This window comes from Blastomyces dermatitidis, assembly GCF_000003525.1.
Source record: "Blastomyces dermatitidis ER-3 genomic scaffold supercont1.1, whole genome shotgun sequence".
NCBI lineage: Eukaryota > Fungi > Ascomycota > Eurotiomycetes > Onygenales > Ajellomycetaceae > Blastomyces > Blastomyces dermatitidis.
In genome coordinates this window covers 1,731,797-1,754,716 of record NW_025544774.1, presented here as the reverse complement: position 1 = coordinate 1,754,716, position 22,920 = coordinate 1,731,797, and the positions used below count along the sequence as shown (strand labels likewise).

General features: G+C 28.4%; 1 protein-coding gene and 1 pseudogene across 2 annotated transcripts; both read right to left on the bottom strand.

Annotated features, from left to right (window-relative positions):
- Positions 1–20: 20 nt before the first annotated feature.
- BDCG_16083 (uncharacterized protein) lies at positions 21–347 on the bottom strand (the record flags this gene model as incomplete). Its single annotated transcript, XM_045425354.1, has 1 exon — positions 21–347. The coding sequence occupies one exon, from the start codon at positions 345–347 to the stop codon at positions 21–23; it is 327 nt and encodes a 108-aa protein (XP_045279092.1).
- Positions 348–20,583: 20,236 nt separating this feature from the next.
- Positions 20,584–20,672, bottom strand: BDCG_16082 (annotated as a pseudogene). The gene has a single exon. The product of its transcript is annotated as a tRNA-OTHER (tRNA).
- Between the last annotated feature and the right edge of the window lie 2,248 nt (positions 20,673–22,920).

Here is a 22,920-nt window from a genome sequence, read left to right as displayed (position 1 = left end):
TCATTTCTTGTAGTGTCTCTTTATACAGATGTAGTAAGATGTTGAGTGGTTTCAGCTGCAGTCATCTGATTCTGTAGTATCATCTGCATAAGATTCATAAGATTGTCTGCAGTGCAATAGATAGGTTGATTCAGATCATCATTAAAAGTCGGCATTCCGGGAGTGAGAGATGATGAAGAATTTGATGAGTTGAAATGAACAGATTCTGCAGATGAATGTTGAGATTGACTCTGCTTTTCTTTGTTCTGAAGTTCCTCTGTTGTCTCATCATCAAATTCCATACTCTGGTGAAAACTGACCTCAGCCTCATCTTGCAAGTCAGAAGCTTCCTCATAATGAGTGATCATTCTATCAATGAGTCATCTAGTGAAGCATGTGATTCTGAGCCTTGAGCTGAACTCTGAAGTAACAGGTGTATCACTCATATCAAGATGACTCTGCTTCTTCTAGATGTGTAAAAAAAAAAGATAAAAAGTGATATTCTTCACAATGAAGAACACACTTTCTTAAAAAAAATAAAGTATATGAATTCACTGACTGACAGATTCAGAGAAAATGGAATATCTCTAATAAAGAGTAAGAGTCTTTTCAAAAAAGGTGAACTATTCATGTCAAAAATGTTGATTCAACATTCTAAAAAGAAAAACATGCTATTCAGACTATAATCTGTAGAATAGTTGAAGGTTGTATTAATAGATCTATCTACAGAAACATAATATAGTGATGAGTCACGTGATCTAGTGGGATCGCTAACCGCAACGGCCGTAAGAGTCAACAGAAACTACTATCTAATGTTAGAACCGTGTAATGAGATCTGTTGAATTGACAATGAGACTATCAAAAATTCTGATCCTGGTCTCAGACACGGTCACACGGTCAGTCTAACTCTGATAAATGTAAGATTATTTATACTAGTTTATATATTCACTGTAAGAGACACTCTTTGATAATTCTTCAACTCTGATTCTAGATATTATATATTAACTTTATAGTATATCTTGAGATTGAACTGAAGACAGAATTAATATGAAATATGAAGATTTGAATTAAACATTTGAAGAAGTGTTCAGAATTCAGAGTTTTCAATTAATTAAAGAGAAAGATTCAGAGATATATATATATAAAGTAATTATTCACAGAAGTTATCAGATAAGAGTTATGAAATCAGAGTACTAATATATAATTATTTTTACATAATTTTCTTTAAATTAGAAAGTTAGTATTATTAAAAATTATTATCTAATAGAGTAACTTATCAGCTCAGTAGTAATTTTCTGATTATTTTTCTTTTATTATCTATATTCTGATGACTTCAGATGTCAGAAAATTTCTTCAGAGTTATGATCAGTCTATGATAAATATTTCTGAATAAAGTTACAGTAATTATAGTAGAGAGATAACTCTTCAGTAATCTGTAATATAATCTATTAATAATTATTCTATAGTTCATCTTGATATTTATGTTAAGTTTTTCATAAATTTTGTGACCTGAAATCAGATGTGAAGAATGAAGTAATTATTTATTATAATTGAAAGAGAGCATTCTGTGTTGAATTGTAAATAACATAGACTTTATAATTCACAGTGATTTCTTAAAGAGTTTATGAATCTTCAATAGAAGTAAAAGAAGTGAAAGAAGTAAATTCAGAAAATATGATAATAATTTGAGAAAGATAATAATTTATTTTCAATAACTAATCACTGATGTGTGTAAGAAGAATTAATATAAGAGAAAATAATCTTCTTTCTTAACTTAGTTATAATTTTAGTACTAACTCAGATTGAATATTATCAATGTATAAAAGTAAATAAATAATCTTAATTAATCTCTGTCATATTTCTTGAAATATATTAATATTATAAAAGAGAGTATTATCAAATTACATTATCAGATAATATTATTAAAAATATATTAATATTATGAATATCAATGTTGAAAAAATGTTGATACTTATACATTATAGTGGTATAATATGATAGTTGAATATATATATATATATTATTTCTGACATTGATAATTGATTACAACTTGTACAATAATTTTTGAAAACTCAAAATTAATTTCAATTATTAACTAATAGTTATAAACTTATAACTAACTAATATAAAAAGAAAAAAACTTTTTCTACTTATTATCTTTCTTCTCTTTCTCATTCTTCTTATCATTCTTTATAATTCACTTCTTATTCTTATTCTTCTTCTTCTTCTTCTCATCTGAGATGATAATTATCTTAAAATCTCTCTCTGCTGTTTTCTCAGAGAAGAGTTCTCACTGCTCTCTCTCAGCCAGGTTAATCTATGTCTCAAAATCCTGCATTTTCTGATCTGCTGTCTTGAGTTCCATCTCAGTAGTAAGTAGATTGACATGCTCAGAGAGTAGAGCTGTCTTCTCAATATTCTGAATTATGAAGCATATTCAAGATCTGAACAAGGTCTTAATTCTCTTCTTCTCTGTTAGCTTCTACTAATTAATTAGAGAACAGAAGTATTATCAAAAATTATTATCTCTTAATAAAAAACTTATCAGTTTTGACTTCTTTGTCTTCTGTTTCAATACCTTCTCAATCTTCTTCTACTGTTACTTATTTACAGTAACACTCTTCTTCTCTCTCTCTCTCTTCATCTTTGTAACATGGCGGAACCGAAGCGGTGGCTAGTCAGCAGCATCACATAGAGATAGTTGTTTTAAAAGCTGTATAAGTGAGCTTGACTATCTTGCTTGAAAGATGTATGCAGTCAGAGACTATGATATCTACCTGAGAACTAAAAGTTCTCAGGGTTTTTCCTATATCTGTAAAGTTAACTATTATACATTCATCAATTTCAGATATACAAAATCAGAAAATTCCAGCTCAGAATACAAAAACTGTTTACAAATTGCAGTGTTTTAACATCATCTCATACTTTGAAATCATTTGACAATATCATGACAAAGGAAAAGAGAACACAGTCTTAAAGATAGACACATTAAATAGATAGATAGAAAGAAATTAAAAGAAAAAGATAAAATAAAGAAAGACTGTAACAAAACAAATTATTAAAAGATAGTATATAGCTGTTTTAACAGACTATATCTGATTGATTTCCTTCTCTTCATATTCAGATAATTCTGAATTTAGTTATTTTCTTATAGCTGCTTGAGTTTCTGATAGAAAGTCTATTAAATATTTAATTCCTGTCTCAGTTGAGAATAAGAATCTCATATTTAATTAATTTAGATCATACTTCTCTTTCAATCTGGCTCTGAGACTATTGTATAATGCACAGTGCATTACAATATACTCAGAATTCTCATTTGTATTGCAGAATGAGTATTCTATTGAGTCAAATCTATCATTAAATCTTTGTATATAAGATTTGAAATAGTCATGTTCTAGTTTCAGCTGTATTATAGATAAGAATATTTTCTTTTTACATTTAATTAAACAAGATTTTCACTTGAGCTTTATTTCAAATCTTGAATAATATATACTCTTCTTTTATTTCTGTCAGCTTTCATTTCACTTGTGTAAACAAGATTCTTTTATTTTTCTCTTTATAAAAGATCAGAATATAATTTTTTGAATAGATCTGCTTAATTCTGCACTCTTTTTTACAGCTGAATCAGTCAATTCATTGACATGAATATTCATATAAGCAGAAACTCAGTGTAGATGAATTATCAGCTTTGATATTCTTCTCTTTTGAATTTTCAAAATAGAGTTTAAGATGAGTTCAAGATTCATTTGATCATTATGAATCTGACTATTTCTAAGTCTCTTTAAAGCAGCTTGACTATCAGAGAATATTCATATCTCTTTCAAACAATTTCCTCTTTTATAAGATTTCATTTCAATGAGTTTGAAAGCTTTCACTATTGTAAATAGTTCAGTATCAAAGACTTTACATTCAGAGTCTAGATTTCAGAAATCTGAGATAAAATTAATATTATCTTCAGTATAAGCAATGTCTGTATCTAATTTATTCAAGTTCTCATTTTTTAAGTCATCTGAATAAATCAGAATAGAGTCTTTTATATTAATTGTAGAAATTCTCTTCAAATGCTGTTTATATTCTTTCTCTTTTAATAGTTCACTTATTTATAAGTCTATAAGAGATTCAAGCTTTTCTCTTCAGAGAGATAACTTCTCATGATCAACTCTTTCAATATTTAAAGAAGAAAATTGATTTTTAATCAGAGAGTATAGTCTGTACAGTTGAGAAGACATTTTCTTTAAAGAATTATTTTCATTTCAATCAAGAAATCTATTTCAATTCAGTTCATTTTCAGAGTTAATTGATGAAAATGAAGAAGAGACTCTTTCTCTGATTATATAATTTAAGCTCATCTTTACAACTCTCAGAGCATAGTTCATACAGGCCTTTTCAAATCTAATAACAGAAGAAGGAATTAAAGCTTCAATTTTCATTACTTTAATAGAAGATGATTTGAATACTCTCAGAATTCTTCTCAAGACTCTGTTTTACAGACTTTGAAAGAGTTCAGTGAAATTCTCTTGATTATTTCATCAAACTTGAACTTCATAATCAGCTACTGATGTAATACAGACTATATATAACTGTCTCATAGTCTGGAAGAATAGATCTCTCTCTGTATTTGATAGTCTGATTATGTTATTCAATAGTCTTTCTGCCTTGACAGTTCTTTGTTGAATATAATATTTAAAATTCAACTTAGAGTTTAATCATACTTCTAATCATTTGATATTTACACTGGGTTTAATCTCTCTATTTAAAAGAGTTAGAGATAGTTCTTTCTCATTGAATCTTGAAAAGAAGTGAATTAACTCAGTTTTATTCATATTAAATTTAATTTAATTAATATCTACTCTAATAAAGATTTTCTTTACAGCTTCTTCAATTACTTTTAAATTCTCTTTGATAGTTTTTGAGCTGTAAACTAGATCAATATCATTCATATAACTCAGAGATTGCACTATTCTCATATTTCTATTTTTAAATAGATATACAGTGTATATTATAAATAAAATGAGTGAGATTGAAGATTTCTGTGATACTTCTATTTTTATCTCAGTCTTGTCTTATTTCATTTCATTAAAGAAGAGTTATATACTTCTTTTAGATATAAAACAGTTAACTCATTTTATTAGAGAAAGTGACAGTTTTAATATCTTTAATATCTGAATTAACTTTGACTTTGAAACATGATCAAATGCTTCTTTTATATCAATAAAAACTATAGTTGAGACCAGACTCTCATGCTTTGCTATTTAAATATTATGAATAACTGAGAGAACAGTGTCAATTGCAGAACACTGTTTTCTATCTCTCATTTATTCACTGAATAAAAGAGAATCATCTATAGAGCTTATAAAAGATAGTTAAGTAGCTATTATCTTTTCTAAAATCTTTTCTAGATAGTTCAATAGAGATATTACTTTATATGACTTAGAAATTGAAGTTTTTCTATTAGATTTTATAATAATCACTTCAGTGACTTCTCTTCAGCATTCAGAATGATATTCATTTTTCAAGAGATTGAAAAAGAGCTTAAAATATTCATTCTTTAAGTAGAAATATGTATTCTGAATAATTAAGTGATTAATTGAATCAGAATCTGCAGCAGTTTTAACAGAACTTGAGAAGATAGCTGACTCTAATTCATCTTATATAAGATCAGGCCATTCTCAGTCATTTTCATTAATGTAGTTGAGAAGTGATATATTCTCTTTCTCTGAATCTGAATCTGAATCTGATGAGTTCTGAAAGAGAATTCTTATAAAAGCTTGACATTTTTTCTCAAAAGAGTTTGCTGTATATAATTCATTCTGAAACTCATATTCTAAGGCTGAAAGTTTTGCTACACTTCTTGTTTTAATATAGTTAAAAGCTTTAAAAACTTCCTTCTCTTGTACTTCTTTAAGAAATTTATTCCAGCAGTCTGTTTTAGCTCTTTTAATATCTGAAAAATATTCATTTCTGACAGCTTTGAACTCTTTATCAGATATTATATCATTCTTTCAATCTCTTCTAGCAGTAGCTAATTCTTTTCTTTTAGATAAGATATTCTCATTTTATCAAGATTTTGAATACTCAGAAGATTTTCTCTTTGAAATATTATCTCTAATACTTATTAGAATAATAGATGTAATAAGCTTCATTCTATTCTTAAGCATTTCATTTGAGATATCTTGACCAGAATTTTAATATAGCTCATTCTGTCTTTCAGATTTTAACAGTCTTATACTTTCTTCAACTGCTTTTCAATCAGCTTTTTCAAAGTTATACTGATTAGAGAGAAGAGGATTTTCACTCATTTATTTTTCACTCAGTTCAATATTAAATTGAATAATCTCATAATCTGATTCTGATATCTCATTTAAATTAATAAATCAGTTTACAAGTCTTCTTTTCATTAGATTTTATGATATGAAGATTAGATCTATAATAGACTTCTATTTCATATCTTTTCTAAAGAATGTTTGTTGATCAGACTTATTAATCAAATCTATTAAATATTTAAAGATTTATTTAATCAGATTATCAGCTCTCACTGCTCTCTTATATTCTGAATTTCATCAGAGATGATGTGCATTGAAGTCTTCTGTAATTATAGAGTTTCTTAATGAAGTTATGTTCAGAAATCCTCTATCAATTATTCAGATATTATTATATTTCTTCAATGACTTTTCATTATAGATATTTATAAGCTGTATAGTATCAAACTCATTTTCTTTATCTATAATATCACTCATCAGAATATCAGAGTCAGACATGATATCAAATCTTAGATTAAATTGATATCTTGATCTCTTTCTTTCATAGATCACTACTCTTGACTTTATCTCAGACTTTTGAGATAAAAAGCAGTAGTAGCTTGAATGAGAAATAATATATTTTTACTCAGTATCAAAATTCAGCTTCTGAAGCAGTATAAAATCAACTTTTTATTCAAATGCAATTTGAAGCTAAGAATAAATACAATTTGAGTTTCTATTCATATTATTTTGAATAAATGTGATTTTTGAAGAGTTTTTAAACTTTTTTTGTTATTTTTCTTGTATATTCATATTAAAAGAGAGTAGAGTAGAATCTAATCACTATTATTAGATAGTAAATTATAACTATTCTGAAAAGTAGAAATCTCAACTACTTGTATTATATCTAGTTTATCATCAGAGTCATTTCTCAATTCTCTAATCTTAATAGAAGTTTAAGAATTCAAATTCTGTTTACATTTAGCTGAAGAATTGAAGTTTGAAGACTTAGACAGTTAAGAGTTTCTTCTTTTTAAGCTTATAGTTATGAGTTTACTGACTTAACTATTCTCTTCAGTTCTAGATTTGCTCTGAGCTTCATCTTTTCTTCAGTTCTTTTAAGTTCTTGAAGTAAACATACATTCTTTTGAGCTAGATGCATGTTTTTCTTTATAATTAGAGTATTTAAGCAGAGTGTGTTGATATATTTCATCTCTTTTTAAGTATATTTCACATTTATACTCACTAGTTTTATAATCTCTGATACAGAATGTATATTTTGAGTCTCTGAAACAGAAGATTACAAAGTATTCATATCTTTGACAGTTTGAACACTGTATTTAAGCTTTGAGATTCATTCTTGAGTCTTTGTATTCATGAACTCTCATTTTCAAATCTGCTACTCTTACTTCAGAGATCTTTAACTGTTTCATTGTTTTTATATATACTAGAATAGAGACATTTCTTCTACTTTATGTGAACTTAATTGAATTTAGTTATACAAGCTTCTTTCTCAGTTGAATAGAGTTATATTCTTCTAATTTATTTTTGAGAAGTAGCATTTCTTCTTCACAGTCAAAAACTTCAGCTGAAATATTATAAAGAATGAATTTGTCTCACTTTTCATCTCTCTTAGATAGAATTATTATGTTTAACAAAGATTCTACTGCTGATTTTCAGAGATTCTCATTCTGAATAAGGAATTCAGCACTGAATTCAGACATTGTAGTCAGAATAATGAAGTTTTCAAAGAAGAATAACTCAATTGAAGCTATAACTGATTTTTAAACTTTAATATCAGTTATTAACTGAGAAAAGAACTACTGATTGATTTCATTTCTAATTCTGAAAATAAGGTTTGAGTTTAGCTTATTTCTCTATAATATATTCTGATTTGAGACTTTGAGAATAAGTCTTCTATTTCTGAAGATTTGAAGATTTTTCTCTTTTTACATTTTTTTCTTCACTTTTCTATCACTAGAAGTATGAGCAGTATTCTTCTCAGTTTTCTCAGAATTTTGAGCAGGTTTTGAGATAGCAGATTTAGAGATAGCAGGTTTAGAGATAGCAGATTCAGCTGCTTAAGCATATATTTTCTTCTAATTTAAAGAAGAAGAAGAAGAAGAAGTAGAAAAGAAAGAACAGTAAATTGAAGAGTCAGTGATTATATTAGAAATTTTCAAAGTTTTTTGAACTGTGTTTGAAATTCTAAGTTTGAATTTAATCACTTTCTGTAGTTATCTAGTCTGAGTATAAAGAATTAACAGAACTTCTTCATTCATCTTACTCAGACACTGCTTTTCAAGAATTTTACTTACTTTTTCAAGTTTCTGTATTTCAAGAACTTATTATTTCTCTATTTCTTCTTTCTTTCTTCTCTTCAGAATTTCAATCTCAGAAATAGCATTTGAGAAAGCATCTTTTTTCACATCAACTGAGTATACTTTTGAACTCATTATTCTTACTCAATGAAAAGTTGATCAGACTAATTTAATTAAGATATTTATTAAACTCTTTTGAATTGAAAAGTTGATCAGACTGTTTCAATTAAGAGATTTCTAAGTCTGTTTTTAATTGAAAAGTTGATCAGACTATTTCAAAAGAAGAATAGCAGACTTTTATGTATAAAACACCTGATTTTTTTCACACTAGTTCAGTAACTAGATTAGATTTTTGAAGAGAATCTAATAAACTAAAATTGATTTTTAAGATAAATCAATAAAATCTTTACAATCTCTTTCTTGAAATACAGTGAGAAAAAGTATGATATTAATTGATAGTAAATCAGATAATATAACAGTTTTTAAGAGAAAAACTAATAAAAAATAAATCAATTTTTTGCAGAGAAATTGATTAAAACTATTTAATTTTATTCTAAATTATTCAATTCTTCTCACACAACAAGTGTGCAACTCAAATCAGTTAATAAAGAGTGTAAAAAAGAATTAAGTATTAATGAAAGCTCTTCAGTCACTGAAAAAGTAATTCTTACTTAAAAGAATATGAAATTATGACAGAAAATAACTCTGTTTTTAATTCTTTGTAAGAATATTGTGTAAAATTCAGAGAAAAACATCTTACTTTTTCAAGAGAAGTAAAAAACTATTTCTAAAATCTTTTTTTTTTTGTATTAACTGCTGCAGAAGAATGAGATAGAAACTGTTAAAATATACACTACTGTATACTCTCTATCAAGACTTTCTCTCTTCAGAGTCTTGATATTATAGAGAATATAAGTCTGTTTCTATATGATAATATAAATATTATCAGCAGAATGTAGAGAAACTGGTTATTTATATCTTAAAATAGAAGACTTTGTCAATGATTATATCAATATAGAGTTAATTCTCAAATTCAATAGAAATCTAGTATTGCTATTCTCAATTCCTTGAAGAATCTATTGAATATTGAGATATTAAAACTAGATTTAATATATCTCACTGTGCAGAGATCAAAGGCTCAGCCAGATCTTGAAGTATACTAATTTTATAGTTGTCATGTCTGTTGATTATGTATCAAGCACAGTTGCTGAGATATCTTTTTATACTTTTCTGTCAGAGATGAGCCAGATTGAGAGAGATAATATAAGAGTGAGACTCAGTGTTAATGTCTAGATACACTGAAGACAGATCACAGAGATTACACTTCAGAAGTGACTATTAATTATGTACTTGATATTATTACTGAGATATCTTTTTGTACTTTTCTGTCAGAAATGAGCCAGATTGAGAGAGATAATATGAGAGTGAGACTCAGTGTTAATGTCTAGATACACTGAAGACAGACTGTGAAGATTGCACTTCAGAAGTGACTGTTGATTATATACTTAATATTATCATCAAGATATCTTTTTATATTTTTCTGCTGAGAATGAGCCAGATTAGAAAGAGTGATATAAGAGTGAGACTTGATGTTGATGTTTTGAAACATCAAAGATGAACAGGGTTTTCATGAAGATCACTCCTCAGATATCTTCACAACTACAGATCAGAAATCTTCCAAAATCAAGAAAATTGATGTATATGACTAGGTCTCTTCACCTTACAATTTGTATGGCAATTTGGCCCGGGGTTGTGGTGTGGTAGGGGAGAATGAGGGATAATCCCACACAGGAGTTCCGAACAATGTCTGGTTCACATTTGGCTGGATAACTTCACCACCACACGGGGTATGCGGTCAGTGATGGGGTCAAAATGCTCATATGATCGAGGGCTTTTCGATGGATCTATCGGCGGGTTCTTATTCGAAAAATCGAGCGAGTTCGTGGTGGAGCGGTTGACTACTGCTAAAGAAGAAGAGAATCTTATATATCTATCTCTTCTCTTACTTCTGTTATTTTCATTGCATCTGTAACAATGACTTCTATCTCTCTGTAAGTATTATCTACTCTATAAGAAGGCATTGTATTGACTCTGACAAGAAGCTCAGATATTCAAGTAGTACAGAGTGAGAATCTCAGAGCTTCAAGTATTGATAGATTCTGTCAAGACTGAAAAGATCTCTCTTACTCATCTGTAAAAGAAGATGAAAGTGTGAATCTTTGAGATGAAAAAACATCTCAGAATGACTGATCTTAAGAAGAGATTAGCTAATATCACTGTTGAAAGTATTATGAAGATTAATTACTGATTGAAGAGAATCTTACTTCAGTTAAAACAGATGACTGAGATACTTTATAAGTTAATAAGTTAACACTTTCAGCATCTCTCATACTTTTCTACAGCATTCTTCTCTGTGACACTGCAGTACTAACTTCTTAACAGACAAAGATATCAGTGCTGAAGACTTCAACAGTGAAGAATGAGTTTGATAAGAATGTGATTATTGATGAGTAGGCTCTGATCTCTCTTTTTACTTTTTCAGCAGGCTGCAGCTTTATTAGAATAGCAGCAGTCTGCAGATTAATAATATTAATCTTTATTGATTTCAAATATCTCTTTCTTTTCTTATTAACTGCTTCAGGAATTTTACACTTGTATAGTCTCATTAAACTTCTAAAAAACCTCTTTGAGAGAAAATAGAAGAAGAGTGCTACAGAGCTTATAAGACACTGACTTATCATTGTAAGATTATCTCTAAAAACTCTTTTAAGAAAAAATAAGAAGTCTTAAGCAGTATTTCTTACTCAACATCTCTGATATATAATGAGATAATCTCTACTAGCTGTCTCATAGCTTGCAATCTCTTTCTCAGTATTTTTCAAATACTTAAGTGATTTTCATGAATTCTCTGATAATGAATAATCTTTTCATTTCACAAGATATTGAAGCTTACTGTAATATATTCACTTATTTAATATTTTCTTCATAAGATATTCAATATCACTCTTAATCTCAATGTTATTCAGCTGAGATAGCTTTATCTCAGAGTATTACTTATAGAGCTTCAAATAGAAAATATGAAAAATAGAATGAATTGATTTCAATTCTGTGAATAATTTTAACTTGTATATCTGCTTACTTATTACTCTTATTACTGAGAAAGATTCTAGTCACTACTCACTGAGCTTCTTATACAGTCTCATTATCTTAATATTCTTTGCTGAAAGTAGCACTTGATTCTCTATCAAGAACTTCATTGAAAGATGTTTTTAATTATAGTATTTCATCTACTGCTTCTGAACATAGTAGATGCTTTTCATCATCTTCTTATAAATGTTATTTAAAAGTTTCAATCTCACTTTTACTTCTGATACTGAGAGATACTTTATTCTCTGTATCTGTTCAACATTCTGACTGTCTATCTCTCTCTTTGAAATATTGTTCACAATGTCACTGAATAATAAAGAATTATATTCATAATAAGTATAGAAAGATGATATCTTTAAGATTATATTCTTTATATTATTATATATAAATTCAGTGATTAGAAGATATTTAAGTCAATCATTCTGATAATATAAATAGAATACTCAAAGATACTGTTCTAGTATCTGATTCTGATATTCAGTCTGATCATCTGTCTGCAGATGAAATACAGTACTGAGAAGATATCTTATTATAAGATAATAATAAAAAGTCAATTAATACTTGCTGATGAAGAGGAATTCTTGATCTGTTATCAATGATTTCAGAGCACTGTGATTATAAATAATGATATCTAAAAATAGGTCAGTCAATTCAGAGACTTTAATCTTTTTATAAGTAGAGATATATCTGATTATCTTTGTAAAGTGATTAATAATGATCAAAATTGAGTCATATTCTTTGACTCTTATTGACTTTGATAGGTCAACTATGAAATTCATTGATAGATTCTACTATGAGTTCTTTGAAATAGACAGTGATGTCAACTCACTGTATTACTTATATCACAGAATCTTTATTCTTTAACAGATATTATAAGTCTCAACATACTCTTTAACATCTGTTCAGAGCTTGTCTTAATTATATTTATATTTTAAAAGCTTCTCAGTCTTCTCTAATCTGAAGTGCTCTGTATAAGAATTATTATAATAAATTCTCAATAACTTCTGATACATCACTCTGCTACAAGAAACAAAGACTGAATTATTCAGCAGTAGAAGTTCACATTCTTCTAGTTATTAATAACTTGATTTCTTAGCAGTATCATCTCACTCAGAGTCTATCTCTTTCAAGTTCAAACTGAATTCTTTCTTTTTTAAGTTCTGAATTCAAGCTGCAGTAGAGACATTCTTCTTCTATAACTTATCAATAAATTTCAAAAGTAGTCAGATTGAAAGATTGTAGACTGTTTTATTCTTTACTAATTTAATAATTGTAAGATATAATATAAGAAGCTTATAATCTTCAGTATTAGTTCTCTGCAGAGATCTGGATTTTCTTTCATCTTCTATACTGAGTTACACAGCTGTCTTTTCAGCACTGTTTCTAAGCTTCAGAGAATCTCAATTCTCTGCAGCTAGCTTCTTCTGCAGTGATAACAGAGATTCTTTTATAGAATTCTTCTCTGCATTAATGATATTATAATCAGGCTGTTTAAACAGTGTATCAGCAGAATTAAGCTGATCTGAACAGTATCAGATATAGAAATCATACTCTGAAAGCAGCTTCACTCACCTGACTTGATATTCTGTCAAGCTCTTTGTTGTTAAGAAGTAACACAGATTTACATAATCAGTGAGAACTTACACTGAGTACTTACTACTCTGAAGATAATGTTATCAAATCTTAAAGAATTTAACAATTGCTAACATTTTCTAATCATGAGTATTATATCTTCTCTGAATGAGTGATAACTTCTTGAAGAAGAAGATCACTGATCTTCATTCACAGCATCTTATAGACTCTGTGAAAAAGTCTTCTCTTACAGATAATTTATTATCTATTTTCTCAGAGATGATTATTCTCTGATTCTTTCAATGTTGAAAGGTCTTCAGTGTCAACTGTGAAAAGATTTCACAGATTTCATTTCTGAATATATCAGTCTCACACTGACTGAATAAGTTGAGATTAAAGTGATTCAGCATTGTGACATCTGTAAAAGCTTGTTTCAATTTCACAAACATCTACACAGTATCTTGAGTGAGAATAAACAGTTCTATTTTTCTATCTTTCACACTTCTCTTTAACAGATCTGTAAGAGAGACAGTAATCTGTGAATATGTATAGATGAATTATCTATAGAAATTTACAAATTTCAGAAACATCTGTATCTTGTAATATGTCTGCAGTGCTGATCAGTTCTCAATGATGAAGACTCAGCTTCTGTTCATTGAAATGTTATTCATCTTAATAATATAATCTAAGAAATCAATCTTCTGTATATAGAATGAGCATTTTTCAGTGTTTATATAGAGTTAATACTGTCTCAAGTGACTTAATACTTCTTAAACATGAGTATAATGTTCTTTCTCTGATTTTGAGAAGATTAAAATGTTATTCAGATATACTATATAGAAGATGTTGACAAGGCTCTGCAGTGTCTTATTTATATAGGTCTGAAAGATGACTGAAGCATTATAAAGATTAAAAGATAAAACAAGATATTCAAAATTACTGTACTTGATATGAAAAGCTGTTTTTCAAATATCATCTTCATTAACTCTGATTCTATGATAGATATTCTGTATATCAATCTTTGAGAACATCTTTGCTTCAGATAATTAATCAATCATCTCATTAATTAATAATAATGAATAGTGATTCTTAACTGTCATTTTATTAAGGCCTCTGTAGTCTATACATAGATGTAGTCTATCATTCTTCTTGAGTATAAAGAGTATAGATGTCTCTGCTGAACTCTTTAATGAATATATTCAGTTCTTTAATTGTGCTTTTTCAAGATATTTATGCAGAACATTTAATTTCTTTACAGATAAGTTATAAAGAGATCTGTATAATATCATTGCACTGTCTTCAAGATAAATCTTATATTGTATCTTGATATTAGAAAACTTCACTGCTTCTCTTTCTGAAAAGACATTCTTAAAATCTGTAAAGAGATATTGTGTATATTTATCTTCAATGACAGATACTGCTACTAATCTTGCAGTGAGAGTAATGACTTCTTTATCTGTTCTCAAGTCTTAATTATCTGCTATGCAGTATATTGACTCAATCTTTTTCTCAAGATTCTTCTGATGAAACTCTTCAGATTTCTCTATCACTGTCTCTTCATTAGTGAGACAGTACTGTCACACCTGAGTGACTCAGTCAATGAGAGAATTGTTTTCTCTCAATTATAAAAGATCTAGAATGACATTCTCATCTATAATATTAACTGTATGAAGAAGCAGACTGCTCTTCTTAAAGATTTCTTCTAAGTCTGTAGTCACACACTTCACTTGAGCCCCGGTGGCCGAATGGTTAATGCAGCCACCTGGTAGCGCCTTGATGTGGGAAACCAAGGCGTGTGAGTTCGAAACCCGCAGGGGATACATTAAATCCGGAACTCAAGCACCTCAGGTTTCTAATAAATACAGAGGTGTACAAATCGCTTCAATAAATCGCTCTATGTTTCTGGGCTGGGAAGTTATTATCACATGTATCTAATTGTCACTTCTTTGTATTTCCTATGTTCTTGTTATCTTGGCATGGTCTCAACACCTGTATTTCCTCCTGTATAATCAACACTTGACCTGTATTTAACATCACGCAAGGACTCATCATAAGCTCCGCTTGCATATGAGTATAATGGAAGAATAATAATAATAATAATAACACTTCACTTGAAATATATCAAAACAGTGACATTTTATTTCATCAGTAAATTTCATATAGTCTGATAGATCTATCTTCTTTTAACTCTTCATCAAAGAAAAGAAATAGAATATGAAGTTAATATCTGCTCTGAAGTTGAGTAGATATCTCACTGATATTTTCTTATTCAGAGTATGCATTGTGATTATAATATAAACTTAAAGATATAAGAATTATCAATTCTTCATTTCTTTCTCTTCTTTATCTTTTATAAATACATTTGTCAGAAGAGAAGTTGACTTTGAGAAGATATCTTCTCAGTTTCTTTTCTTCTTCAGCTTCTTATAATCACTGATATAGTGATTATCAGCTCTGCAGTTGAAATAGAGATCTTTATCAAATCTTTTTTAATATTTCTTCACAGTGAGTGAAGAATTAAAATACTTGAAATTCTTCTTTACTTTCTCTGTACTGAAGTTATCATGACACTGTTTAAATCTTATTATTGATTACTTAGAAGAGATCTTGTTAGTCTTTTTCTCAGAGAATTGATTATTCAAATAGATCTAAGAAGTCAGATTAACAAGCTTAGTATGATTGATTGATAAACTCTGATATTATAATATTATTATCTGCATCTTGTAAGTTAGCTTTATAAGATAAAGCTGTGTTTTTAATTAATTCAAATCATTAGTTAATTTCTCTCAATATTCTTTAAATCTTACATTGAAATTGAAAGAATTCTTATTATTTCATTGATATAATGAGTTGAATCACTGCACTGCTGTGAAGCTGTGATTATAATAATCTTCAATTTAATTCAGTAGAAAGTTCTTGAATTCTTCTTAAGTTATAATAGTATTAATATGCTCAAGCTTTCTCTTCTTGATGACTCAAGTAGTCACAGAGATATCTTCAAGAAGATTAATAGTATATATTACTCATATCTCATGAGTATTATACTGACTCAGATTAAGGTGGAATTTTCATTCAAGAGTACAGAAAAAGCTGTGAAATTCAGATAAGATATTTCTCTTATATCTTGAAGAATCTCTGATCTTAATCTTTCTATCTCTATGATAGATGTAGGTGTGTAGAGGCCGCGGTGATAACAGAGTAATTGAAGAGCTCATATTAAAATATACAGTGAGTTCAGAAATCTCAGATTTCTGTCAGAATAGAGATGTATACACTCTAGAGAATAATGTAGTATTTCTCTCAGAGAGTGAGGTCAGATCAGTCTCAGTGTAGATATATAAAGTTATATCAGTCTGTTAGAGCTTGACTGATTTAAACATATAATCAGATTGAGTGATTTAAATTGTAACATGACAGAATCAAAGCAGTGACTAGTTAACAGTGTCATGTAGAAATAGTTATTTTAAAAGCTGTATAAATGAGCTTAACTTATCTTGCTTGAATAGTGAGCTTGTAGACTACAGAGTTATTATGAGAATATCACAGATATAGTACTTAGTATACTAAGAAGATTGTATGAGATATGCAGTAACTCTCATATATATTTCAGTAGAAGAAAAAATGAATTACTGACTTCTTTGATAAGAAGTCAGCATCTAGCTATTCTATATAGATAATGAATAAATACTCTTCTCTCATTTCATAAGTAAGAATAGCTGGAGTAATACCTCAGCAGTGTCTCATTGTCAAGAAAGAGTAATCTGCTGACCTTGTATAGAAGCGGGGTTCTCATATTAATCAATCAGATCTCTTCATAATATATCCGAATGATATCATAGAGTGATTGCAAACTGGTTCAGATGAGATGGAATCATCCGCATGGAAGTGATGAGCCGTGTGAAACCGCAATGAGGTCTTGACGCGGCCGGGAGCGTGATAATCTTAGTCTCAAATTATTCTCAGAACTTCTTCTGATCTTATCACTACTGTATAAGGCTTTTCACTGTCTTCTTTTTCAATCTCTCACAGATGATGTCATCTGCATTATTTCTATACTTAGTTCAGTTTAAATCTATCAGAAGTATTACTTAAAATCATTATCATTCTACTCTTTTACAGAGTCTCTTCAAGATATTATAATATATCTTATAATCTGTCTTCTTACACTTGAACATCTTCTTCTTCTCTCTCTTTAATCTGTGACAGCACTCACATGCCTTGATGATTCGCAGGACTGCAGAATATTTGAAGAGAAATGATATAATTAATTTTAATAAGTATTAAGAGAGAAGTGAAGACAGGTAATAATATAATAATAATAATAATAATAATAATAATGATAATAATAATAATGATGATAATGATAATAATGATGATGATAATAATAATGATAATAATAATGATAATAATAATGATAATGATGAAAGAGAAAGTGCATCAGAATATATTATTAACTTATTAAATATAAAGAGACAAAGAAACTATTAACAGTTTTCAGAGATATACAGAAATAACTACAGTGTTATATAGTAATATTATCTTTATTCAATGTATGCACTATTGATATTCTTTATATGCATTTATCATATAATCTATATCAGAGATACATGCAGAAAACAGATCTTTGTTACTAGAAAGAATAATTACAGTAATTCTCTGTTTTCATATTATAAAGATAAGTTATTCTCATTTCTTTCTTCTCTCTCTTCTCTTCTTCTTCAATTCATCACTAAGTTCAAGCTGATATGAAAACTATTAAAATACTCTTAGAAACTCTCAAATTGAAGAGTATAGACTAATCAAATTTTAAATGTAGATGAATCAAATTATATTTAATAATACTAATTATTCATTCTCTCTTTAATAAAATAACAGTTGTGTCTTCTCTCTTCTCTTCAAATAAAACATGGCCTGTGAAAAGCAAGTACTATGTCAGATTATAATGATTAACACAGTCTCAGCATGCAGAGCTGTATACATGCAGTGTATACTGAACTGAGAGACTGTATGAGTTACAAACTGACAGTAGCATCTCAGAGAGAGTTATACAGTGTGAGAAAGTTATAACTCTCAGTTATATATGCAGAGAATGAATCACTGTAGTAAGTGTATATACATTGTATAAAAGTAACACTTTTTAGTAATACTCAGTCTCTGATATCATGAAAATAGAGTCTCTCTATGAGATTCATTTTTATCAGAAGTTGAAGAATCTTATATTCTTCAAGACTATCTTTATATATCTTATCTATGAAATTGATAAAGAGAATCATTGATTTCAGCATTCTACTCTTAATATTATTCAAGTGATAGCAGAGTTCACTTTAGTTATACTTTTTAAGTGTATATTTTCTAATTATTCACATTTATACAGATATATACTGATTATTTATTAGATAATATTAAGACAATGACTCATCACAGCTGTGTTACTCTCACTATAAGAGATACACAGTTAATAATAAATATTATAAAGACTTTAAGAAGTAAGTATTTTAAAAATACTACAGCTCTGTGATCTTGATTTTTTTTTTATTTTTTTTTTATTTTTTTCTTTTTCTTTTATTTTTTTTTCTTTCTCTTTTTTTTTCTTTTTTTATTATGATTTTTTCTTATTTTTGTTTTTGTTTTTTATTTTTTATTTTTTTTTATATTTTATATTTTTTTCATAATTAAAATTATATAAATTATAATCTGTATTAAGAAAAGTAGTAATATTTAATAACACTCTCTATTGAATTTTCAACAAATGAGTACTATGTTATAATATTATGTAAGTGAGAAATAATTTTATAATCTCATTTAATATCATTCTTAATAATGAGATCAGAATGAAAATGTAACTAAGAATTCAAACAAGGTATTACTTATACTGAAGATAATATCAATTTTATCTCAGATTTCTGAAATCTAGACTGTGAATCTGAAGTCTTTGATGCTGAACTATTTATAATAGTGAAAGCTTTCAAACTCATAGAAATAAAATCTTATAAAAGAGAAAATAGTTTGAAAGAGATATGAATATTCTTTGATAGTTAAGCTACTTTAAAAAGACTTAGAAATAGTCAGATTTATAATAGTTAAATGAATCTTGAACTGATCTTAAACTTCATTTTAAAAATTCAAAAGAGAAGAATATTAAAGCTGATAATTCATTTGCACTGAGTTTCTGCTTATATGAATATTCATGACAATAAATTGGCTGATTCAGCTGCAAAAAAGAGTGCAGAATTAAGCAGATCTATTCAAAAAGTTATATTCTGATCTTTTATAAAGAGAAAAATAAAAGAATCTTGTTTAGATAAGTGAAATAAAAGCTGGTAGAAATAAAAGAAGAGTATACATTATTCAAGATTTGAAATAAAATTCAAGTGAAAATCTTGTTCTATTAAATGTAAAAAGAAAATATTCTCATCTATAATACAGCTGAAACTAGAATATAACTATTTCAAATCTTATATATAAAGATTTAATGATAGATTTGACTTAATAGAATACTCATTCTACAATGTAAATAAGAATTCTGAGTATATTATAATACACTGTGTGTTATACAATAGTCTCAGAGTCAGATTGAAAGAGAAGTATAATCTAAATTAATTAAATATAAGATTCTTATTCTCAACTGAGACAGGAATTAAATATTTAATAGACTTTCTATCAGAAACTCAAGCAGCTATAAGAAAATGACTAAATTCACAATTATCTGAATATGAAGAGGAGAAAATTAATCAGATATAGTCTGTTAAAACAGCTATATACTATCTTTTAATAATTTGTTTTGTTACAGTCTCTCTTTACTTTATCTTTTTCTTTCAATTTCTTTCTATCTATCTATTTAATATTTCTATCTTTAAGACTGTGTTCTATTTCTCTTTTCCTTTGTCATAATATTGTCAAATGATTTCAAAGTATTAAAAGATGTTAAAATACTGCAATTTGTAAACAGTTTTTATATTCTAAGCTGGATTTTGCATATCTGAAATTGATGAATGTATAATAGTTAACTTTACAGATATAGGAAAAACCCTGAGAACTAAAATTTCTCAGGTAGATGTTATAGTCTCTGACTGTATACATCTATAATTGAAGAATAATAATAATAATAATAAGAATTCAAACATATTCTTTATCTGAGACTAGATTTTTATTTGAAAAGTGAATCTGAGATCTTTAATATTTAAAATAATGTGATTTGAGATCAATGTAATGAACACAAATCATGATCAGAAGTAATGCTTTTAGGCAACATGATAACTGTAAAGTTTGGTCCTGGTCCCAGACACGGTCACACGGTCAGTCTAGCTTGAGTTCCGGATTTAATGTATCCCCTGCGGGTTTCGAACCCACGCGCCTTGGTTTCCCACGCCAAGGCGCTACCGGGTGGCCGCATTAACCATTCGGCCACCGGGGCAGGGTTGTGAGGTAATCGTACCAGATTTTCGCCGCAGGGTCCAAGCTGTATAGAGATCCCTCGACAGCACACACCATCGCGCGTCCGCGGAATCCAATAAGCTTATATAGATCGGCCCGAGCAGACAGCTTGTTCACTGGCTTCTGCGATCCATGAAGGTGAGCGTAGATGTCTGACCCAAGCTCGCGGAAATGTGAGATCTGCGGCGGGGCATTCATCAGGGCTGAAAAAGAGATTGTATGAGGGCTGCAGGCGGGTTCCTTGTCTTCCGCAACTGCAGGCCAATACTTCTCATTGTATAGTATAGTAGATGTAGACATGTTATTAGTTATCACTACAACAGTGTTCAATACATTCACTTAAAATTTCTTAGAAATGTTCTTGTCAATGATAATCACTCTCATACATGCTATAATTGTGTGAATCCTGTGTTCAGAGACATCATCTTGATGTAGAGAATGAAGAGTTATCAGCTCTTAAATTGTGCTGTAATTACTGAATAATGCAGTAATCTTTCCAGATCTGAACACTTTATTAATATTAGTTCTAACATATACAGACATTGTACACCTCAAATTCTTTGTAAATTAAGCTTAATAAGTATAATAGTCATAAGCTTAATCTTTACTTTGTATGAAGTAGACTTATCTATATCTCATTGTATTATCTGTAATTAATATGTAGTATTTAGTTCTCTGACATAACTTGACAGAGTGATCAGATGTCTTACTTAATATACACTTATCACTTATAAGTAAACTGAGGACAACCGCTTCACCACAAACTCGCTCAATTTTTCGAATAAGAACCCGGCGATAGATTCATTGAAAAGCCCTTGATCATACAAGCATTCTGACCCCATCGCTGACCGCATACCCTGTGTGGTGGCGAAGTTATCCAGCCAAATGTGAACTGGACATTGTTTGAAACTCCTGTGTGGGATTATCCCCTGTTCTCCTCTATCACACCACAACCCCGGGCCAAAGAGCCATACAAATTGTAAGATGAAGAGACTTAGTCATATACATCAATCTTCTCAATTTTGAAAGATCTCTGATCTGTAGTTGTGAAGATATCTGAGAAGTGATCTCTGCAAAAACCCTGTCCATCTTTGATGTTTCAAAACATCAATATCAAGTCCTACTCTTGTATCGCCCTTTCTAATCTGGTCCATCTCTGACAGAAAAATACAAAAAGATATCTCAGTGATAATATCAAGTATATAATTAACAGCTACTTCTGAAGTGCAATCTTCACAGTCTATCTTCAGTGTATCTAGACATTAATATCAAGTCTTACTCTTGTATCATCTCTCTCAATCTAGGTCATCTCTGATAGAAAAGCATAAAAAGATATCTCAGTAACTATACTCAATATATAATCAGCAGACTTAACAACTATAAAATCAGTATATCTTAAGATCTGACTGAGTCTTTGATCTCTGTATAGTAAGATATATTAAATCTAGTTTTAATATCTCAATATTCAATAGATTCTGTAAGAGATTAAGAACAGCAATAATAGATTTCTATTAAATTTAAGAATTAACTCTATATTAATATAATTATTAATAAAGTCTTCTATTTTAAAATATAAATAATCAGTTTCTCTACATCTCACTGATAATATTTATATTATTATATAGAAACAGACTTATATTCTCTATAATATCAAGACTCTGAAGAGAGAAAGTCTTGATAGAAGATATATAGTAGTGTATATCTTAGTAGTTTCTATCTCATTCTTCTACAGTAGTTAATGTAAAAAAAAAAGATTTTAGAAATAGTTTTTTACTTCTCTTATAAAAGTAAGATATTTTTCTCTGAGTTTTATATAATATTCTTATAAAGAATTAAAAACAGAGTTATTTTCTATCATAATTTTATATTTTTTTAAATAAGAATTACTTTTTCAGTGACTGAAGAGTTTTTATTAATACTTAATTCTTTTTTACACTCTTTATTAACTGATTTGAGTTACACACTTATTGTGTGAGAAGAATTGAATAATTTAGAATAAAATTGAATAGTTTTAATCAATTTCTCTGCAAAAAATTAATTTATTTTTTATCAGTTTCTCTCTCAAAAACTGTTATATTATCTGATTTACTATTAATTGATATCATACTTTTTCTCACTGTATCTTAAGAAAGAGATTATAAAGATTTTATTGATTTATCTTAAAAATCAATTTTAGTTTATTAGATTCTCTTTAAAAATCTAATCTAGTTACTGAACTAGTGTGAAAA